The sequence below is a fragment of the Chaetodon auriga genome, chromosome 5 (genome assembly GCF_051107435.1).
Source record: "Chaetodon auriga isolate fChaAug3 chromosome 5, fChaAug3.hap1, whole genome shotgun sequence".
NCBI lineage: Eukaryota > Metazoa > Chordata > Actinopteri > Chaetodontiformes > Chaetodontidae > Chaetodon > Chaetodon auriga.
Window position 1 is genome coordinate 20,961,772 of NC_135078.1, and position 15,599 is coordinate 20,977,370.

Consider the following 15,599-nt stretch of genomic DNA (forward strand, 5'->3'; position numbering starts at 1 on the left):
TTAAAAGAAAACCGATAAAGCACTCCAAAACATAAAGCAGACATAAATTACACCGCATTCAATATACACTGGGTTATGATGTCACAAAATCAGCAAGATATCACATTGGTTTGGCATAGAACAGCTCAAGGACTGATGTAGCTAGCTTCAAACTCCGGGTTAGGTTTTAGTCTGCTACTTCGTAGTTGCGACGTACAGTGGCCGCGAGTTTCGACGCGCACGGTGCTTGACCCATTCATCTCTTCCAAATAAAGTTGCACTGTCTCTGTTGTTTTGAGATTGAACTTCCAAGCTAACCGTTGCGATGGTTTCTCTGAAGCGAGAAAGAGAGCCTGAGGTGGACGATGATGACAACGAAGACGGCGGTAAGAATGTTTGGTTCTAACGTTAACGTCTGCCCTACGTTTGGTTAGCCGGTAGCTAATGTTACTAGAAGCCAGATGACAGTGCGTTCGATTTTGTAAGGGTCGGTCCAGTCATACTCAGGCGGGTCAACAAGTACTACTACTGTGTCGTTACAGCTGGCTAAAACAAATGTACCGTCTGTCTAGCTCACTCTGTGTATCAAATCTATCATCTCCGAACACCATAAACGCTAGGTTAGCTAGCACCTATAGCTTACATTCAAACCGTTGAATAAACTATAATGAAACTCTTGTTTGTTTTGTTTCACTTTATGTTGCAGTTGCAGCCAAAATAAGCAGAGGACGTGTAGTAGAAGACCGGAGAAGCCGCCACTGCCCTTACCTTGACACTATTAACAGGCAAGATGAAGTTGAATGTGTATAGCTAATTTCGGTGCTAAATGCTAGTTAGCCCTGTCCTCTACAGCTCTGCAGCTGATTCCCAGTGTTGTCTGTTTCTCCACCAGGAGTGTGCTGGACTTCGACTTTGAGAAACTCTGCTCCATCTCCCTCTCACACATCAATGTCTATGCCTGCCTTATATGTGGGAAATACTTTCAAGGTAGGTGAATTATCTGACGTTTAACCAGGGATCGATCACCGTGTTGTGCCTGATCTAATTTAATCATGTCTGCTTGCTCGTAGGTAGAGGTCTGAAGTCCCATGCTTACACTCACAGTGTGCAGTTTACCCATCATGTGTTCCTGAATCTGCACACTCTCAAGTTTTACTGCCTGCCAGACAACTACGAGATCATTGACTCTTCACTAGAAGACATCACTGTAAGTAACACCATGATGTCACAGACTCATGGCACATTAACAGTAAACTTTTGTTCTAAAACATTAGATTAATTTTCATCGTTAGCACCATCTATTACAAAATTATTTTTTTGTCTGTGAATGCATCATAAACTGACGGCACAAGTTGAATCATATTACACAAACACAAGGTTCATACTTTAAGTATCACATTGTCAGTATGAAGGAATTGAGTCAAAAGTACTGTATGGTATTTTTGTGTTAATAATTTTTGACACTCTCATTTTCTCTGCAGTATGTGTTGAAGCCAACTTTCACCAAGCAGCACATCGCAGGGCTGGACAAGCAGGGTAAACTGTACCGGGCCTATGATGGTACAACCTACCTGCCAGGCATTGTAGGCCTCAACAACATCAAAGCCAATGACTATGCCAATGTAGTGCTACAGGTATGAAAAACTGCAAAAGTGGACCTTATTTAGGCTTAATCATAAACTTTTTAAATACTCCCAATCGTTTGATATTTGGCCCTTCTTCCTAGGCTTTTTCCAATGTTCCGCCTTTGCGAAACTACTTCCTGGAGGAGGAAAACTACAGGGGAATCCGCAGGCCCCCAGGGGACATCATGTTCCTCTTGGTGCAGAGATTTGGTGAGCTGATGCGCAAACTTTGGAATCCAAGAAACTTCAAGGCCCACGTGTCTCCCCATGAGATGCTGCAGGCTGTGGTTCTGTGCAGCAAGAAGAACTTCCAAATTACCAAGCAAGGTAATGCTTTAGTTGCAAGAAGCTTGAGCAGTGTACCACACTATATATTGCAGACCTCAATTAGGCTTTTAATGCATCTTGCCCTGTGGAGACTAGGTTGTGGTATTGATTGATTGTTTTCTGTTGTGCAGGAGATGCTGTGGACTTCATGACGTGGTTCTTGAATGCACTGCATGGTGCTCTTGGTGGCACAAAGAAAAAACCATGTGAGTAGGAGGCGAATCAGAGGAGTTTTATCCATAATTTTTAGGCCATAATATATACAAAAACTAACTTTAATATGGTATTTTGGGTGTTGGGGACATTAATGGTAAAGCCAGAGAAAACATACATACAGTTTTAAATCAAAATTAATGTTAAATCCATTTCTACTTTTTCTTTCTCTGAGGTTGAATTTAGTTTACAGTTAGCAAAAGTGAATTAACCTGTTCTCCTCTGTCTTTGTGCCATCATAGCAATCATTACAAAAGCATTTCAAGGCTCCATGCGGATCTTCTCCAAGAAACTTCCACACCCAGATTTAGTGAGTTTCCTGCTTGTGTTATGGAATCATTAAGTGTCATCTAGAATATGAATAGTTTGACTAATAAAATTGCTTGTGTTTATTCATAAATAATGTTCAAATGCCCTGAGCAAAGTTTTTTTTTCGGATATTGTGACACATTTAAAAATGTTAATTAATGATTTACTTGTATAATTGTAATTTCCAGCTACCAGAGGAGAAAGAGGCATTGCTTGTTACAGAGGAGTATCAGGAGCAGATGTCCGAGTCTACCTTCTTGTTTCTGACCCTTGACCTCCCAACAGCTCCACTGTACAAGGATGAGAAGGAGCAGCTTATAATCCCACAGGTCCCTCTCTTCAACATCCTGGGAAAGTTCAGTGGCAGCACAGAGAAGGTACTGATTCATTTACGTTGTCTTGTCTTACCAATAATGTGCAAAATAAAAGAGAATTGGAGAAGGTTCGTCAAAGCAATGTTGCAGTGTAGAAATCTTTAGAGAAAAAATGTGTTGATGAAGTTTGAATTTGTTAAAATATCTGTGCACACTTTCCTGTCTCATTTACATTCAGGAATATAAAACCTACAAAGAGAATTTTCTCAAGAGGTTTCAGCTGACCAAACTGCCTCCGTACCTCATCTTTTGCATCAAAAGATTCACCAAGAACAACTTCTTTGTGGAAAAGAACCCCACGATCGTCAACTTTCCTATCACGTAAGTCCTCTTTGTGTACTGTAAGATGAAATACACAGTTTGCATCATGATACCTCACAGAACCATGAAGTGCATGTTGATAATAGTAATGAATGGTGACTCTCGTGAGAAGTGATGTCAAGGCCGTATGTGTTTTGTCCTCAGTATAAATATGCACTTGTTCATGGTGTCAATTCAACAGGAACGTAGACCTTCGTGAGTACTTGACAGAAGAAGCTCAAGCAACAGAGAAGAACACGACTTATGACCTCGTTGCCAATGTAGTGCATGATGGGAAACCCACTGAGGGAGCGTACAGAATACATGTTCTGCATCACGTAGGTCATTTCTGAAAGTTTCCTGATTTCTGGTGGCATTATGACAAACCGCCTTAACAAATGCATTAAGATGTGTTTTGACCAAGCCAGTGTTTGTTATTATGAGTTCAAATGATGTCACAGACATCGTCAGTCATAATCTCTCTTTACGTTTTATCAGGGAACTGGGAAGTGGTATGAGATGCAGGATCTGCAGGTGACTGATATTCTCCCCCAGATGATTACACTGTCAGAGGCCTACATCCAGGCAAGTCCTCCCACTCATTCTGTCGATGGTGGAAAATGTTGCAGTGCTTTGGCTCCACACTTTTCTTATGCAAAATGAAATGACATAAAACATTCATCACCTCTCATCTGATGGCATTGGTGATTTTTGCTGATTTCAGAGGCTTTACCCCCTGAAACTTCTAAACTTAGCAGAGGACTGAATCCCTGTAATTTCTTGCTTTGAAACAGCCTCAATAGATGATAAAGACTATAAGACATTGCCAGTAGCTTATCGGCTGAATCTTATTTCATACCAGACTGCAGTTTTAAATCATTCAAAGTAAAATGTCTTTGAGCTTAACAAGGACTCCCACATTTGCTTAGCGCTCATTTTGGAAACAAATCTTTTTTTTTTCCTCCCTTCTAGATCTGGAAGAGACAAGAGAGTGACGATGACACAAACAACCACACAGGGGTGTGAGTGCGGCAGGATTTACCTCACTGCAAATGGAATCACTGTTTTGGAAGTGAACTGAGTATTTAAGTGAGTGAAAGTAATAACAGAATATAGAATGATAACATCAAGAGACCATCAGGACTTTTTTTCTTCATAGCCACAACAAATAAATGTAAATGTGTGTGTTTTTTCACTGTTTTATCTTTTTACTCTGTGGAAGTTTCTAAATAAACAAGCACCAGGATATGTGTCTCTGTCTCTATGTTCAAGTTTAATGACAAATCTTTGAATGTGTGTGTGTGTGTGTGTGTGTGTGGTTATTTGCATCAGGGATCACAGAACAGCAATAAGACAACAGAAGAAACCACTCTGTAGCTTTATTCAATAGCCAGTTGTCCAGTTAACCTTTAATACATACTGAGAGCTCATCTTATGTAATGATGGACAACGTTTTTTGGATATTTCTCCATTCATAATAACGTACATCTAACAGTCAGCGTACTGAATGAAACTGTTCACAAAACCCCAGCAGAAACTGATGATTGAGACTGAAGCCTGGCCTCAGTCTTGTGACAGAATTTCATGATGAATATTTATGGATGATTGACTGAAATAGCATATGAGATTGACCCCCACCCCCCCAAAGAAAAAAAAAAGTTGATCAGTGCATTACATTTTTAAAACCATTCAAAGTTGATCGGTGTGATGATATATTTGCAAATAAATAGTTATGTGCAAGCACCAGCTTTCAGAGCTGCGGTCTGGTTCACTCCTTCCACATGTACCTCTTACAGAAGGCCTGGTTCTGCAAATAAAAAAACACAGGAAAAAAGGATCATCCACAAAAGCTCATTAGTACATTAAACTGTTCAGAATTGCTAAACTGCATTTCATTTTCTCGATATTTGAGTCCAGTGTAATTTAAAGTAGATCAGTGCAGGTCAGGGTCAGATTTAATGGTTGTGAAAAATCTTTCTCAGGATGTGATCGTTTGTGTGGTCATTACTGCTAATGGCAAAAGATAGTTCAAGTGAAAAACATCATGCATGTTGTTCCATGTACCTTTCAGATGGTGGGACTCATCTGTGCAACACTTTGATCTGCTAAACTGGCAATAACTGACTTGAATTTCACTTACACCACACATCTGAGCCGTCTGAATGTCTCTGCACCAGTAGCTTGGTCCCCAAGTACAACGATTTATTCCCAGCGGCTCCACTTTCTGGGAGGCAACGCACAGATCAGCTCTCTGCAGGACAGATGGGACAAAAGATCCTGAGAATATCAACCAGACCAAAGAATGATATGTGTTCATGAGCATTCAGCTGGCCACACCGTGTTCATAAGCAGCGCTGTGCAGACATGGGTTCATCATACTCACCACTGTAACTTCTATTAGTAAATCAGCTACTGTTTGCACATCTTTAATCACCAAAAGAAGTGTGCTGCTGCAAGTGATGCTGCAATTAATGTCAACCAGTGTGCTAATTTCAACCCTGGCTTGTTGATTTATACCATTTACTGCAAACAACTCCTCTTCTGGGTCTGTAATACTTTTGTATAAAGATGCAGATATAAAAGTTTGTCCCTCCAGTGAGACACATCATTGTACATGTGCATGAGTATTTTTAAAAAGAGCCTTTTCTTACTTCACAAGCATGTGGAGCGTCCATCTGGTTTCCTAAAACCTTCTGCAGTCGGGCCCCATAGATTCTGGTGAAAGCCTCACACTGAAAAGAGCACGACAGTTACTTTACAGTTTTTCATCTTTTGCATTTTACAGTCAGTTTTTTCGGAAGCATTTTGTTGGCTGGGAGCACTGAGGGATGTTTAGTGTTAGCTGAGGGTCAGACCTTGGGGATGGCATTGGGGTGATGGACACACACAGACTGAAGGAAAGAGGAGGTCACGGGTTCGGTGGAATTGGGACCCAAGTGAAGTCGGCTCAGCACAGCCAGCGTGCGGCACGACTCGCAGTCCGAGGGGAGGAACACCTCTGTGTAATCATCAGAGCGTTAACACGGTGTGTGGAAGTGTGAGGCTCAGATCAAACAAAGCAACAAACGACAGCCAGATGTATTCATTTTCAAAATGTTGCTGACCTGGAGCCGTCTGTTCCTTGAACAAACACAGGTGCAAAAGAGTGCATATTGTATGAGGTGCAGCTGACGATAGGAGGAATTCCACTATCTGTGTGCCATATTTGGCAACAAAGTCATCACATCGCTCCTTGTAGCTCTCTGGTACAAGATCACAGACCTCTCCCATGATCTTCATCAAAGCATCCTGCAGGGACAGAAGGACATGTTCACGTTCACGTGAATGTGAAGCATGGTGAGGGATATGTGCCTGAAGTTAAACGAAAAGAGTCACCTCAGTCATGTTTGTGGGCAACAGGGTCTCCAGTTTCTTGATGATAAACAAGCACAGTGTGCATGCTGGGTTGAACAGCTCCTAGAAAGAGGATAGCTGATCAGAAAGCCACTTCTGGAAGGAATTAATTCCAGTTTCCATTTTAACATTCACTTCTGCTTCCTCATACTCACATGGGTGCCGGTGGCTGTCCCGAGTGCAGAGCTGGGTTTGTCTTTGTTGGTGGTATGTTGGGGAAGTTTCAGCGGTTCCTCTTCTTTGTGTGCAGCACAAAGTCCAAAAACCACACAAGCCTCTCCTGGTTTCTGCATAAACGCATATTATCTTGCGTTAAAGGTGAACACTGAAGGCCAAAGTGTTTATTCTTGTAAAGATGCCTAAATAGAGGCTAAACTCACCAGGTGACCAGGTGTTTGCTGCAGGACTTTTGGCAAATATGCCTTCACCTGTAACTCACAGTCTGATGCCTGTTCTTCTGGGAGGCGCTGGCACAGAGCGTGCAAGGTTTCATATACAGTCTCCTGCAAAGGAACAGTAGTTGGTGTGTTGTGGCAAGGATATTGGATGTCACCTTGTGTTGAAAGCAGTTTAATGTTCTCTGCACAAACAGACACACCCAAAATAAGTTAAACATTAAATTTCAACATCCTGACAATTCCGCAAACCCAGCCCGTGTGGTCAGTAGAGTGAAGTGAAAGTAAAGCGAAACTGTGCAGTGCGTGACCAACATCCTCACCTTCGTATCTCTGCTGGAAATCATGTTGGCAGACAGCTGGACGATCTGGCTGCATTCTGAGCACATGTCCAAAGTCTAACAAGGAGAAACCACAAGGAGATAATCAAACACTGACATTAAAAAAAAAAACCCAAAACCTCCTAGACACACAGTTAGGATATATTTTTCTTTTAGTTATTAGCAACCTGCCCACAGTGCTGGCACAGAGTCACACCAACCCATTTATGACACTGTTAATACTAATTTACATGATTATTACTCTGTGTGTGTGTGTGTGTGTGTGTGTGTGTGTATTGGTATGTTGGCTTTTTGACAAAAGGCTCACCAGAGATTTGTGTTTGGTGAAAGGATCCAGGATGAACCTGCAGTCTCCTTCAAATCGCCAGACAGAAAGAGAAGAAAAATATTCAATATTTTGCCATCGATCAAAACATAACGGCACCATTGTCATAACCTGCCATTAATCCTGCGGTAACACATGATGTTTGACAGCAGTCAGATGACGATGATGCAGTAAATCTTAGTCTTACCGGGCCACAGGGACACCGCCAGAATGAGCAGCATAAAACCGGAGGCTGACATGATGTGAAGGAGCAGAAAATGATGTGTCGCCCAGATGATTTTGTCTATAATAACATCCGTGCTGTCGCTTGGGTCGCACCGGAAATGCAGTTTGATGGTCACAACCAATCAGCGCGGCAGATGGAATGCGCAGGCGCTGTGGAGCCAATAAAAACCAAAATAACAAGGTACTCACCAGCCAAAGTGAAACTAGCTCTGCATTTGTTTGATACGCCTCTACTATATATGTCAATACAGGCTACAATTGGATGAACTCACACACGACCACATGATACTACCTGTATTCTATACAAATTATATAAAATTAAACCTTTCTTTAAAATAACAGTGTACCTGTAGGCTAAACATGCGTCAACAGTACCGTAGTTTCACTACTCTAGATCAAATATGTAGGCCAACTCAAATTTAATCTTACTGGACTGTTTGATTGCTTGCTGCACATATCTGAAATTTGAATGTCCAAAGCACAGAATGAATGTAGTTTAACAACAAGCAATCTTCTACTGATGAAAGCTTGTGAAGGGACCAGTAGATGGCAGCAGAGCAGAGGACGTACACAGTGTTTGAGCTGGTTTGACTCTTTACAGACTTTTGTTCCTTGAAAGCATTCTTAGATATAAGTCTGAAGATTTTATTTGACAAATACACAAGCAATATGTGCTCTCAAATGCAGGCATACTCACTGAGGCTGAAAAATAAGAGCTGAGAATATATTTCAGGGATAAAAATGATAAAGGATTATAAAGACATGATAAAATGTACATGTCACAGCCACAGGTGTGGCTGTCATGATGCAAACAGTAGAGTGCCTTTAGGACCCTCTCAGAGAGACCTCTTAAGCTCTATAAGACGTCTGTGTGTGAACCATGTCAGGTTCTTAGTGAGGTGAGCTTCCAGGTACTTAAAGGTGCTCACCCTCCACATGAGGCTTGAAAATGATCAGGGTTGTGTCGTTAGTTTGCTGCTTCCATCATAGATCCACAACCAGCTCTTTGGTTTTGCCGACGTTCAGTAAGCGATTGCTGGCCTTGCACCATAGTGACAGGTCCCTCATCCAGGCAGGCCTCTACAGGGAGCTTCCTGTGCAGGGAGTGCAGCAGGGATCTACCTGCATGTATTAATGAATCATCTGATATGTCCCTAATAGATTGGTATACTTTCTGTTTTGATTTATCTTCAGTTTTTGTGATGATTTGTATCCGTGGAGCATCCTCTGTATTAGGGATCTACAATGGTGAACTGCGTTTCCCACGTACACTTGCATGAGAAGGCACAGGTGTGCTCTATTTGATGTCATTAAAACCCTTGAGATTTCCTTTTATCAAACATTTGTCCTCATGAAGGCCAAGAGACTGAGAGTTTAGCTTTATTATTAAATACTTGCAGTTGGTGTTAGCCTTCACAGCCTTCCTTTAAAATATTAAATCTGTTAAAAATATTAATATAATAAAAAAAAAAAATAGTACTTCATATCACATGCACAGCAGTACTGTAAAGACTGTTGATGTGATACTCTCTGGAGAGCCTTGTTTACGTGTTGCTGCACTGTATTACACAAAAGAGCATCTCACCTGAGACACACACATAACAAAATGGCCAAAATATAAAAATATGCCGCTATTTATTGTATTCGAACTGTGTCACTGGTTCATCAGGGTTTACCGGAAGAGACTTGACTGGACAGGTGAGTCTGTGCTTTAATGTTCAGCAGACTTTCAGTGTATTATTGCACTTAAAGAAAAAACAAAAACAAAAACAGGAATAAGAAGCAGAGTAGTAAAATAAAGTTTAATTGTCAAATTTCTGATTTCATAATCTACAGCAGCATTGTCAGACATTTGATGTTCACACACATCTATCTGTCCTCTTCCTCCTTGCACCTTTGCACAGATAAAACAGCAGCTCTGAGTTTTGGGTAACATTATAATCAGGGTACAAAATACATTTTGAACTAATGTGCGACTAATGCATGAATTAATGCAGAATGTATTATGAGTCACTTGTGCTCATTATTAAGAAATAATCATGTCACTTTGAGTTAATGTGATTGGTTACATTAATTAGTCCAGTTACCGACATCCTCTAATTAAGTGTTGTTGTAATTTCCTTTATGCAATCATGTGTTCACCACGTGGTGAACCTCACTCCATCCTTACTAGTGAACGACTGAGCCTTCCAGGATGCTCCTTTCATACCCAGTCATGAAACTATCACCTGTTACCAATCAACCTGTTTACCTGTGAAATGTTCCAAATAAATGCATTAAATCCAGAATAAGTTTGTATTTACATTAAATATATTCTCTCTGTACTGTTTTCAGTTGAGCATATGTCAAAAAATATTAGTGAATTATCACATTCTGTTCTATTTATGGTTTAAACAGCATTTCAAATTTTTGGGACTTTGGGAGTTGCAGAAAAGAGCATTTCAGACACATTCATTTAAAGCACAACAGTACCTATCCTAATAGAAATATGAGTAAAACAAAATAATATTTAAATGAAATTTGTATAAATCATCATTATCATCATCAACTATCCACCTGTTTGTTTGTGTGAGTGAAAGCTGACAGCCAGCTTCACTGGGCCTGTGCCCTGATCAACACACTTCACAATAGTCATAATTTAAGGATTAATGAAAGTTTACAGTGAAATGTGTTTGTGTTGGACAAACACAGTGATAATAATCACAGTGAGGAGTCAGCATTTCTTACTCATTACTCATGCTTTCTCTTGGCAGCTGAAATGTCAATATTATCAGAGATGACCGTAGAGGTTTCCCTTTCCTTCTCTCTTTTCCTTTTAGATTTAGAGGTTCTTAAAGAAAAGAGCAAATCACTTGACAGGATGAGCCATTACTTCAGAATTTTGTCCAGCTTGCAACATGTACAACTCTCTTTGGAGCCATTTGACACAACTCACTCATGGGTGTGTTTGTCAGGCCTGACCTGTAGTTATAGACTGACAGCTCATTTCAGTTCAGTTCAGTTATGTGCTTTAACGCTGCAAAAGCTCTATTGCATAATCCAAAGTATTTCCCTCCTTACAGATGAAACAGAGAACCAACCTGCCTTGGAGATGATCTAGATACCTTGCAGCATGCTGTGTCAGATTTGCAGACTACATAAGAATGGAATGAATTCCAGAAATTTTAAGATAAAATCATTTGCATGTATTTTGCAGTATAACATCAACACAAATTATAAATATATGAAGCTACATGGAAATGTTTTTGACAGGATCATTTTGCAACCAAACAGAGAAAACAAAGCAAATGTGGGTCTCCCTTCACAATGTAACAGCTTTGTCCTTGCCAGCAACACAGTTTAGCAGGTTGTCAGTGACATTAACATTACATTACTATTACTAATTATAAAACAGCAAACAAGCAGTTTTCCTGTCATTTGAAAGTACTTGCAGATGAAGGCAGATAGGGCCTAAAATGAGGAAACACTATAAACTAGCAGATTTTCCCATTCCATCTGAAGTGTACCAGAGAGAAGCATGCAGAAGAGACAAAAGAGGACAAGACAATGGTGAAGGTGTGACAACCCTGCACAAAAGACAGAGTTCATACACATGAGTGACATGGTGCACATACATCAGATACACACTCGCTTTTCACTTTTGAGGAAATTGCAGACTTTCCTTCATTTTCTGGAGACTTACCTGAACAATTGTCTCTTAATCCTTTTCCCCAGACAGTGGGAGACTGAAAGTGTTAGCCCCACCAAAATGTTAACACCATAAATTTGTTCTTAGAAAGATGGAGTAGAGTCAATTTTTCACTACCTTCCATCAGGGGACACTCTGATTTTGGCTTTCTCTGCTCCAAACACAAGCACACTCAGCAGACAGTCCCTGTGAACTATTAAGTCGCTTTTCTAGTTTGGCATCTTCGATTTCCTCATGCATTCCTCATGTTCACTCAGTTCTTTTCAGTCACTTCAAGCATTTGCCGGAATGACCAATCAGCCTTCTGACCAGAGACACCCAGACTGTCCCCCGCTGTTGCTTCCTTGTGCAGGCAACGTGGTGACATACGGTAAGAGAGATACTTGGAAGTTAGATGCTTTTAAAGAAACGAAGATAACATTGTTGGAGTTTTAAATGGGGATTTGTCTGTCAAAGGAAACGTGTTCAGTTTGATCATTATCTGCGTTTTCAAGTGAATGAAAAATAAATGCCAAACAGCATACAGTCTGTAGCATCGTGTCGCATATTTTATTATTCTCAAGCGTATTAAGGTCTTATAGTATGTAACTCTTTAACTTTTAACTTCACCTTTTAATTGTTAATGTTCTTGTTTCACGGCGCAGTGCCATCAAATCAAACTCCTGTGTACACTGAACTCTGACTCTGAAATACGACAAACTACACAAATTCATTCAGATTCAAGAATATACAGATTTGTTCTCAAGCAAATCATCTTTAAGAAGGGAATTATTATGCACGGTGGCGCAGCAGGTAGTACGCATGCCTCATAGCAAGGAGGTCGCTGGTTCGATCCCCGGGTCGGGCAGGGCCTTTCTGTGTGAAGTTTGCATGTTCTTCCCGTGCATGCGTGGGTTCTCTCCAGGCACTCCGGCTTCCTCCCACAGACCATAAACATGCTCATTAGGTTAATTGGTGACTCTAAATTGTCCATCGGTGTGAGTGTGAATGGTTGTATATCTGTCTATGTTGCCCTGTAATCGGCTGGCGACCGGTTCAGGGTGTACCCCGCCTCTCACCCGTTGCCAGCTAGGATAGGCTCCAGCAACCCTGAAAGGGATATGCTGGTATAGAAGATGAATGAATGAATATTACAAGCCAGAATCTTTTTGTTCTCAATGCTTAATGTTAAAACACAAACATATGTTTGCCAGATGTCACAGGATTACATAATGTATTTAAATGTCAAATAGGCTGAAATTGCACTCCACCCAAACTGAACTTTGTATCTCAAGCATTGTCTTCCAGGCTCAGCTGGACTGAAATGTTGTTTGAATTGCAATGCTTAAAGGTTCAACCAAACTCTGACTGATGTAGACCAAAATAAACACTGAGAGACTTAATACAGACTTCCATTCATATTGTTCCTGTGAGCAGTGCTAGAAACCAGACGAGCAAACCTGCTTCACAGGTACACACAAGATCCTTCTTCTTCTTCCTCTCCTTTCCACTGCTCCCCATCGGAGGGAGCCACAGCTGATTGTCCGCTCACTGGCAGAGCGGACATGGAGACCCACATCCACACATCCCCCATTTATCTGGGCTTGGGACTGGTAATTACGAATGCACTGGCTCCCCAGTGGCTGGGACAGTTCAGTGTCTTGCCCGAGGACACTTGGACAGATGGACAGGAGGAGTGTGGGGATCAAACCACCAACCTCTCAGATGGCCCTCTCCACCTCTTGAGCCACAGCTGCCCCAACAGGCTCACATAAAATCCCATAAAATATGAAAACAAATGTCTGTGTTTGGTTTTGTCAGAGGCCTTTCTGCTGCATTCAGCTGTTGGTGCAGGTAGGTCACTGCAGCTCCAACATTTGGATACAAACACCAGCCAAGCAAGGATTACTCAATGCATGGGGCACTATTTTGGGCAAACCAAATACAAACCAACCTGCAGGCTCAGTCTTGTTGTCACTGAGGTATTCAGCAGCAAAAGTATCCTTCGTCACAGACCGGTCGTAGGCGTTGGCTGGAATGACTTATATAAGACATTCAGTGTCCGGCAAGACACCAAGTTTTAAATTCACTCGCATATTTCCTATAAACAAAGCATAAATAAATGTTTTCTTTAAACATTTTAAATACGATTTATACAATAAGAAGAACATCATTAATTTTTTTTTGATTATGTATTGGTCTATATGAAAGCTGTGTTCGCGTTGTTAGTATTAGTACTGTTACTTACTTACACACACACACACACACACACACACACACACGCACGCACGCTACACTATCAGTAGACATCCACACCAGACAGATGAGCAGACAATTGTGTAAGATTAACAAATTGGCAAAGTGCCTTGAAATTCCTTTGTCTGCTATGTGCAGCGGCTGATGTCTACAGTTTACTGTTACCGTTTACTTTGTAATCGTTCCAAACAAGGTCTGAAATTATTCAGATGGAATCATTTCTACCGGCCGCTCAGTTTTTTTATCTGCCACTTATGTAGAAAACTTTGGTCACTGGTACCTGACCTGGTTCCAGATAGACTGATTAAATATCCAAACTCCAAGGGTGGACTCTGAGGAGAATGTCTGCATGTAAACCAGCTAAAATCTGAGAGATATTCTGCATGTAAGATAAGGCCTAAAAGATATTCTGCCTGTAAACCAGATAAAATAGTGTTTGTGATTCAGTCAAAATCTCTGAGACAGTTCTTTGAGATGTGTTTACTAACAGTGTCAAAGGCTGCAGATCAAAGAAAATATGAGAATATTTAGAATTTCTATCTGGATATATACAAACTTATGGCAGATGTGGAGAATCCACCACACAGTCAGTCGTTTTTCACTCTGTGTGCTTGTTAATAAGGCTTAATGGTGTGCAAATAATTTGCCGTAATTGTTGCAGCTTGAGCTGATGCAAGTTGAAATATTAAAATACTCTGCATTGATAACAATTTGTAAAGGGTTGCCATCTTTTTTTAGGGCATTGAGTTTGGTTTGCTCAAAGGACCGCTGCAAACGTGCTTTCTTGTCAGTTACAGATAAGAAGATCAATAATACTCCCACATCGGTATTGTAAACATGCAGCTGGAGCCACCAATATTTTAGCTCAACACTGCATAAAGTCATTTTGTACATTAAGAAATAAATCAGAAGCAGATGGCGTAAGATGAAATGCAGCCTCATTAAAAATATTTTTCTGCTCATGTATGTTTAAGTTTGCTAACAGTAGAAGACTGGAGAAAGCTTTGAGAAGCACAGGTGGATCGCTGTTTTAATGACTTCTTATGCCTTGTCTTCAGCCAACAACTAGACACATAATCAGTGTTGGATGGCTGAGAAGCTGTATCCCTAATACGGAAGATCTAGTGTTAATGGTTACAGGATATTCTCCTGTTTTATTATCTACCCTTTTCAAAACTGAAGTGATGCAGTGAGTGTGAATCACTGCTCCTCATTCAGAAGCTGTCTAGAGACAGAAAAAGTCCCAAGCAGCGCTGAATGTCATGCAGTCTCCATGTTTTCCATTCCAGCGGAGAGAGACGTCCAACAGGTGAGACATGTCCACCTGCATACAACACGCTGTCAATTACAGGCCTACAACTTGAGTTTGACAACTTTCTTACATTTTTGATTTAAAGCAAATGTTCAGCATTTTGAAACTAGTTTATTACTCAAGTTGTTTTGCTATTGTTAGGCAGGTGTGAAGACACCAGGGAAAGTCACACAGTGACTAATACAACTACCTGTAATTATGTCATGTGGAAACTTCTTGTCTTTTTCCAGCTGTCAGTACATACTTAAGATTACATTACCAACTCACAAAGATAACAGCATTTTAATTCCATTTGGAAGGACACATTAACAAAATTATATAATTAAACTCCAATACTTATTCTACATAGTTTGTACTGACTCTAACCATCAATATTCTTGCATTATACCACCACTGAGTCCACACAACAGCAAGACTTTTTACATACAGCTGACACTGTTCATTTTTCTAATATTGTTTTTATGTCACAGTTTTAGGTGACATGCACATAGATAGACCAATTTTTTTTTTTTTTTTTTTTTAAATCACTGGCTCGTCATGCAGTAAAGTGACAAAACC

General features: G+C 40.6%; 2 protein-coding genes across 2 annotated transcripts; one reads left to right on the forward strand and one right to left on the reverse strand.

Moving 5' to 3' along the window:
* The first annotated feature begins 176 nt into the window (after positions 1–176).
* usp39 (ubiquitin specific peptidase 39) lies at positions 177–4,373 on the forward strand. The gene is made up of 13 exons (XM_076731128.1): positions 177–365; positions 686–764; positions 872–966; positions 1,050–1,186; positions 1,461–1,613; positions 1,706–1,931; positions 2,063–2,137; positions 2,387–2,454; positions 2,642–2,830; positions 3,006–3,148; positions 3,330–3,465; positions 3,626–3,712; positions 4,100–4,373. The coding sequence occupies exons 1-13, from the start codon at positions 305–307 to the stop codon at positions 4,151–4,153; spliced, it is 1,503 nt and encodes a 500-aa protein (XP_076587243.1). The 5' UTR covers positions 177–304; the 3' UTR covers positions 4,154–4,373.
* A 109-nt stretch (positions 4,374–4,482) lies between these two features.
* On the reverse strand, positions 4,483–7,915 carry sftpbb (surfactant protein Bb). The gene is made up of 11 exons (XM_076731129.1): positions 7,769–7,915; positions 7,564–7,610; positions 7,239–7,313; positions 6,901–7,023; positions 6,676–6,807; positions 6,503–6,583; positions 6,232–6,415; positions 5,983–6,125; positions 5,779–5,859; positions 5,268–5,378; positions 4,483–4,934 (listed from the first exon to the last, which is right to left on the reverse strand). Exons 1-11 carry the CDS (start codon positions 7,818–7,820, stop codon positions 4,896–4,898), a joined length of 1,068 nt encoding a protein of 355 aa, XP_076587244.1. The 5' UTR covers positions 7,821–7,915; the 3' UTR covers positions 4,483–4,895.
* Between the last annotated feature and the right edge of the window lie 7,684 nt (positions 7,916–15,599).

Coding starts and splice junctions, on each gene's coding strand:
- sftpbb (XM_076731129.1), bottom strand. CDS start 7,820: ATGTCAGCCTCCGGTTTTATGCTGCTCATTCTGGCGGTGTCCCTGTGG. Junction 6,126..6,231: donor CAAGGAACAGACGGCTCCAG/GTCAGCAACATT, acceptor ATGATTACACAG/AGGTGTTCCTCCCCTCGGAC. Junction 4,935..5,267: donor AGACGGCTCAGATGTGTGGT/GTAAGTGAAATT, acceptor TTTTATTTGCAG/AACCAGGCCTTCTGTAAGAG.
- usp39 (XM_076731128.1), top strand. CDS start 305: ATGGTTTCTCTGAAGCGAGAAAGAGAGCCTGAGGTGGACGATGATGAC. Junction 1,187..1,460: donor CTTCACTAGAAGACATCACT/GTAAGTAACACC, acceptor TTTTCTCTGCAG/TATGTGTTGAAGCCAACTTT. Junction 2,455..2,641: donor AACTTCCACACCCAGATTTA/GTGAGTTTCCTG, acceptor TGTAATTTCCAG/CTACCAGAGGAGAAAGAGGC.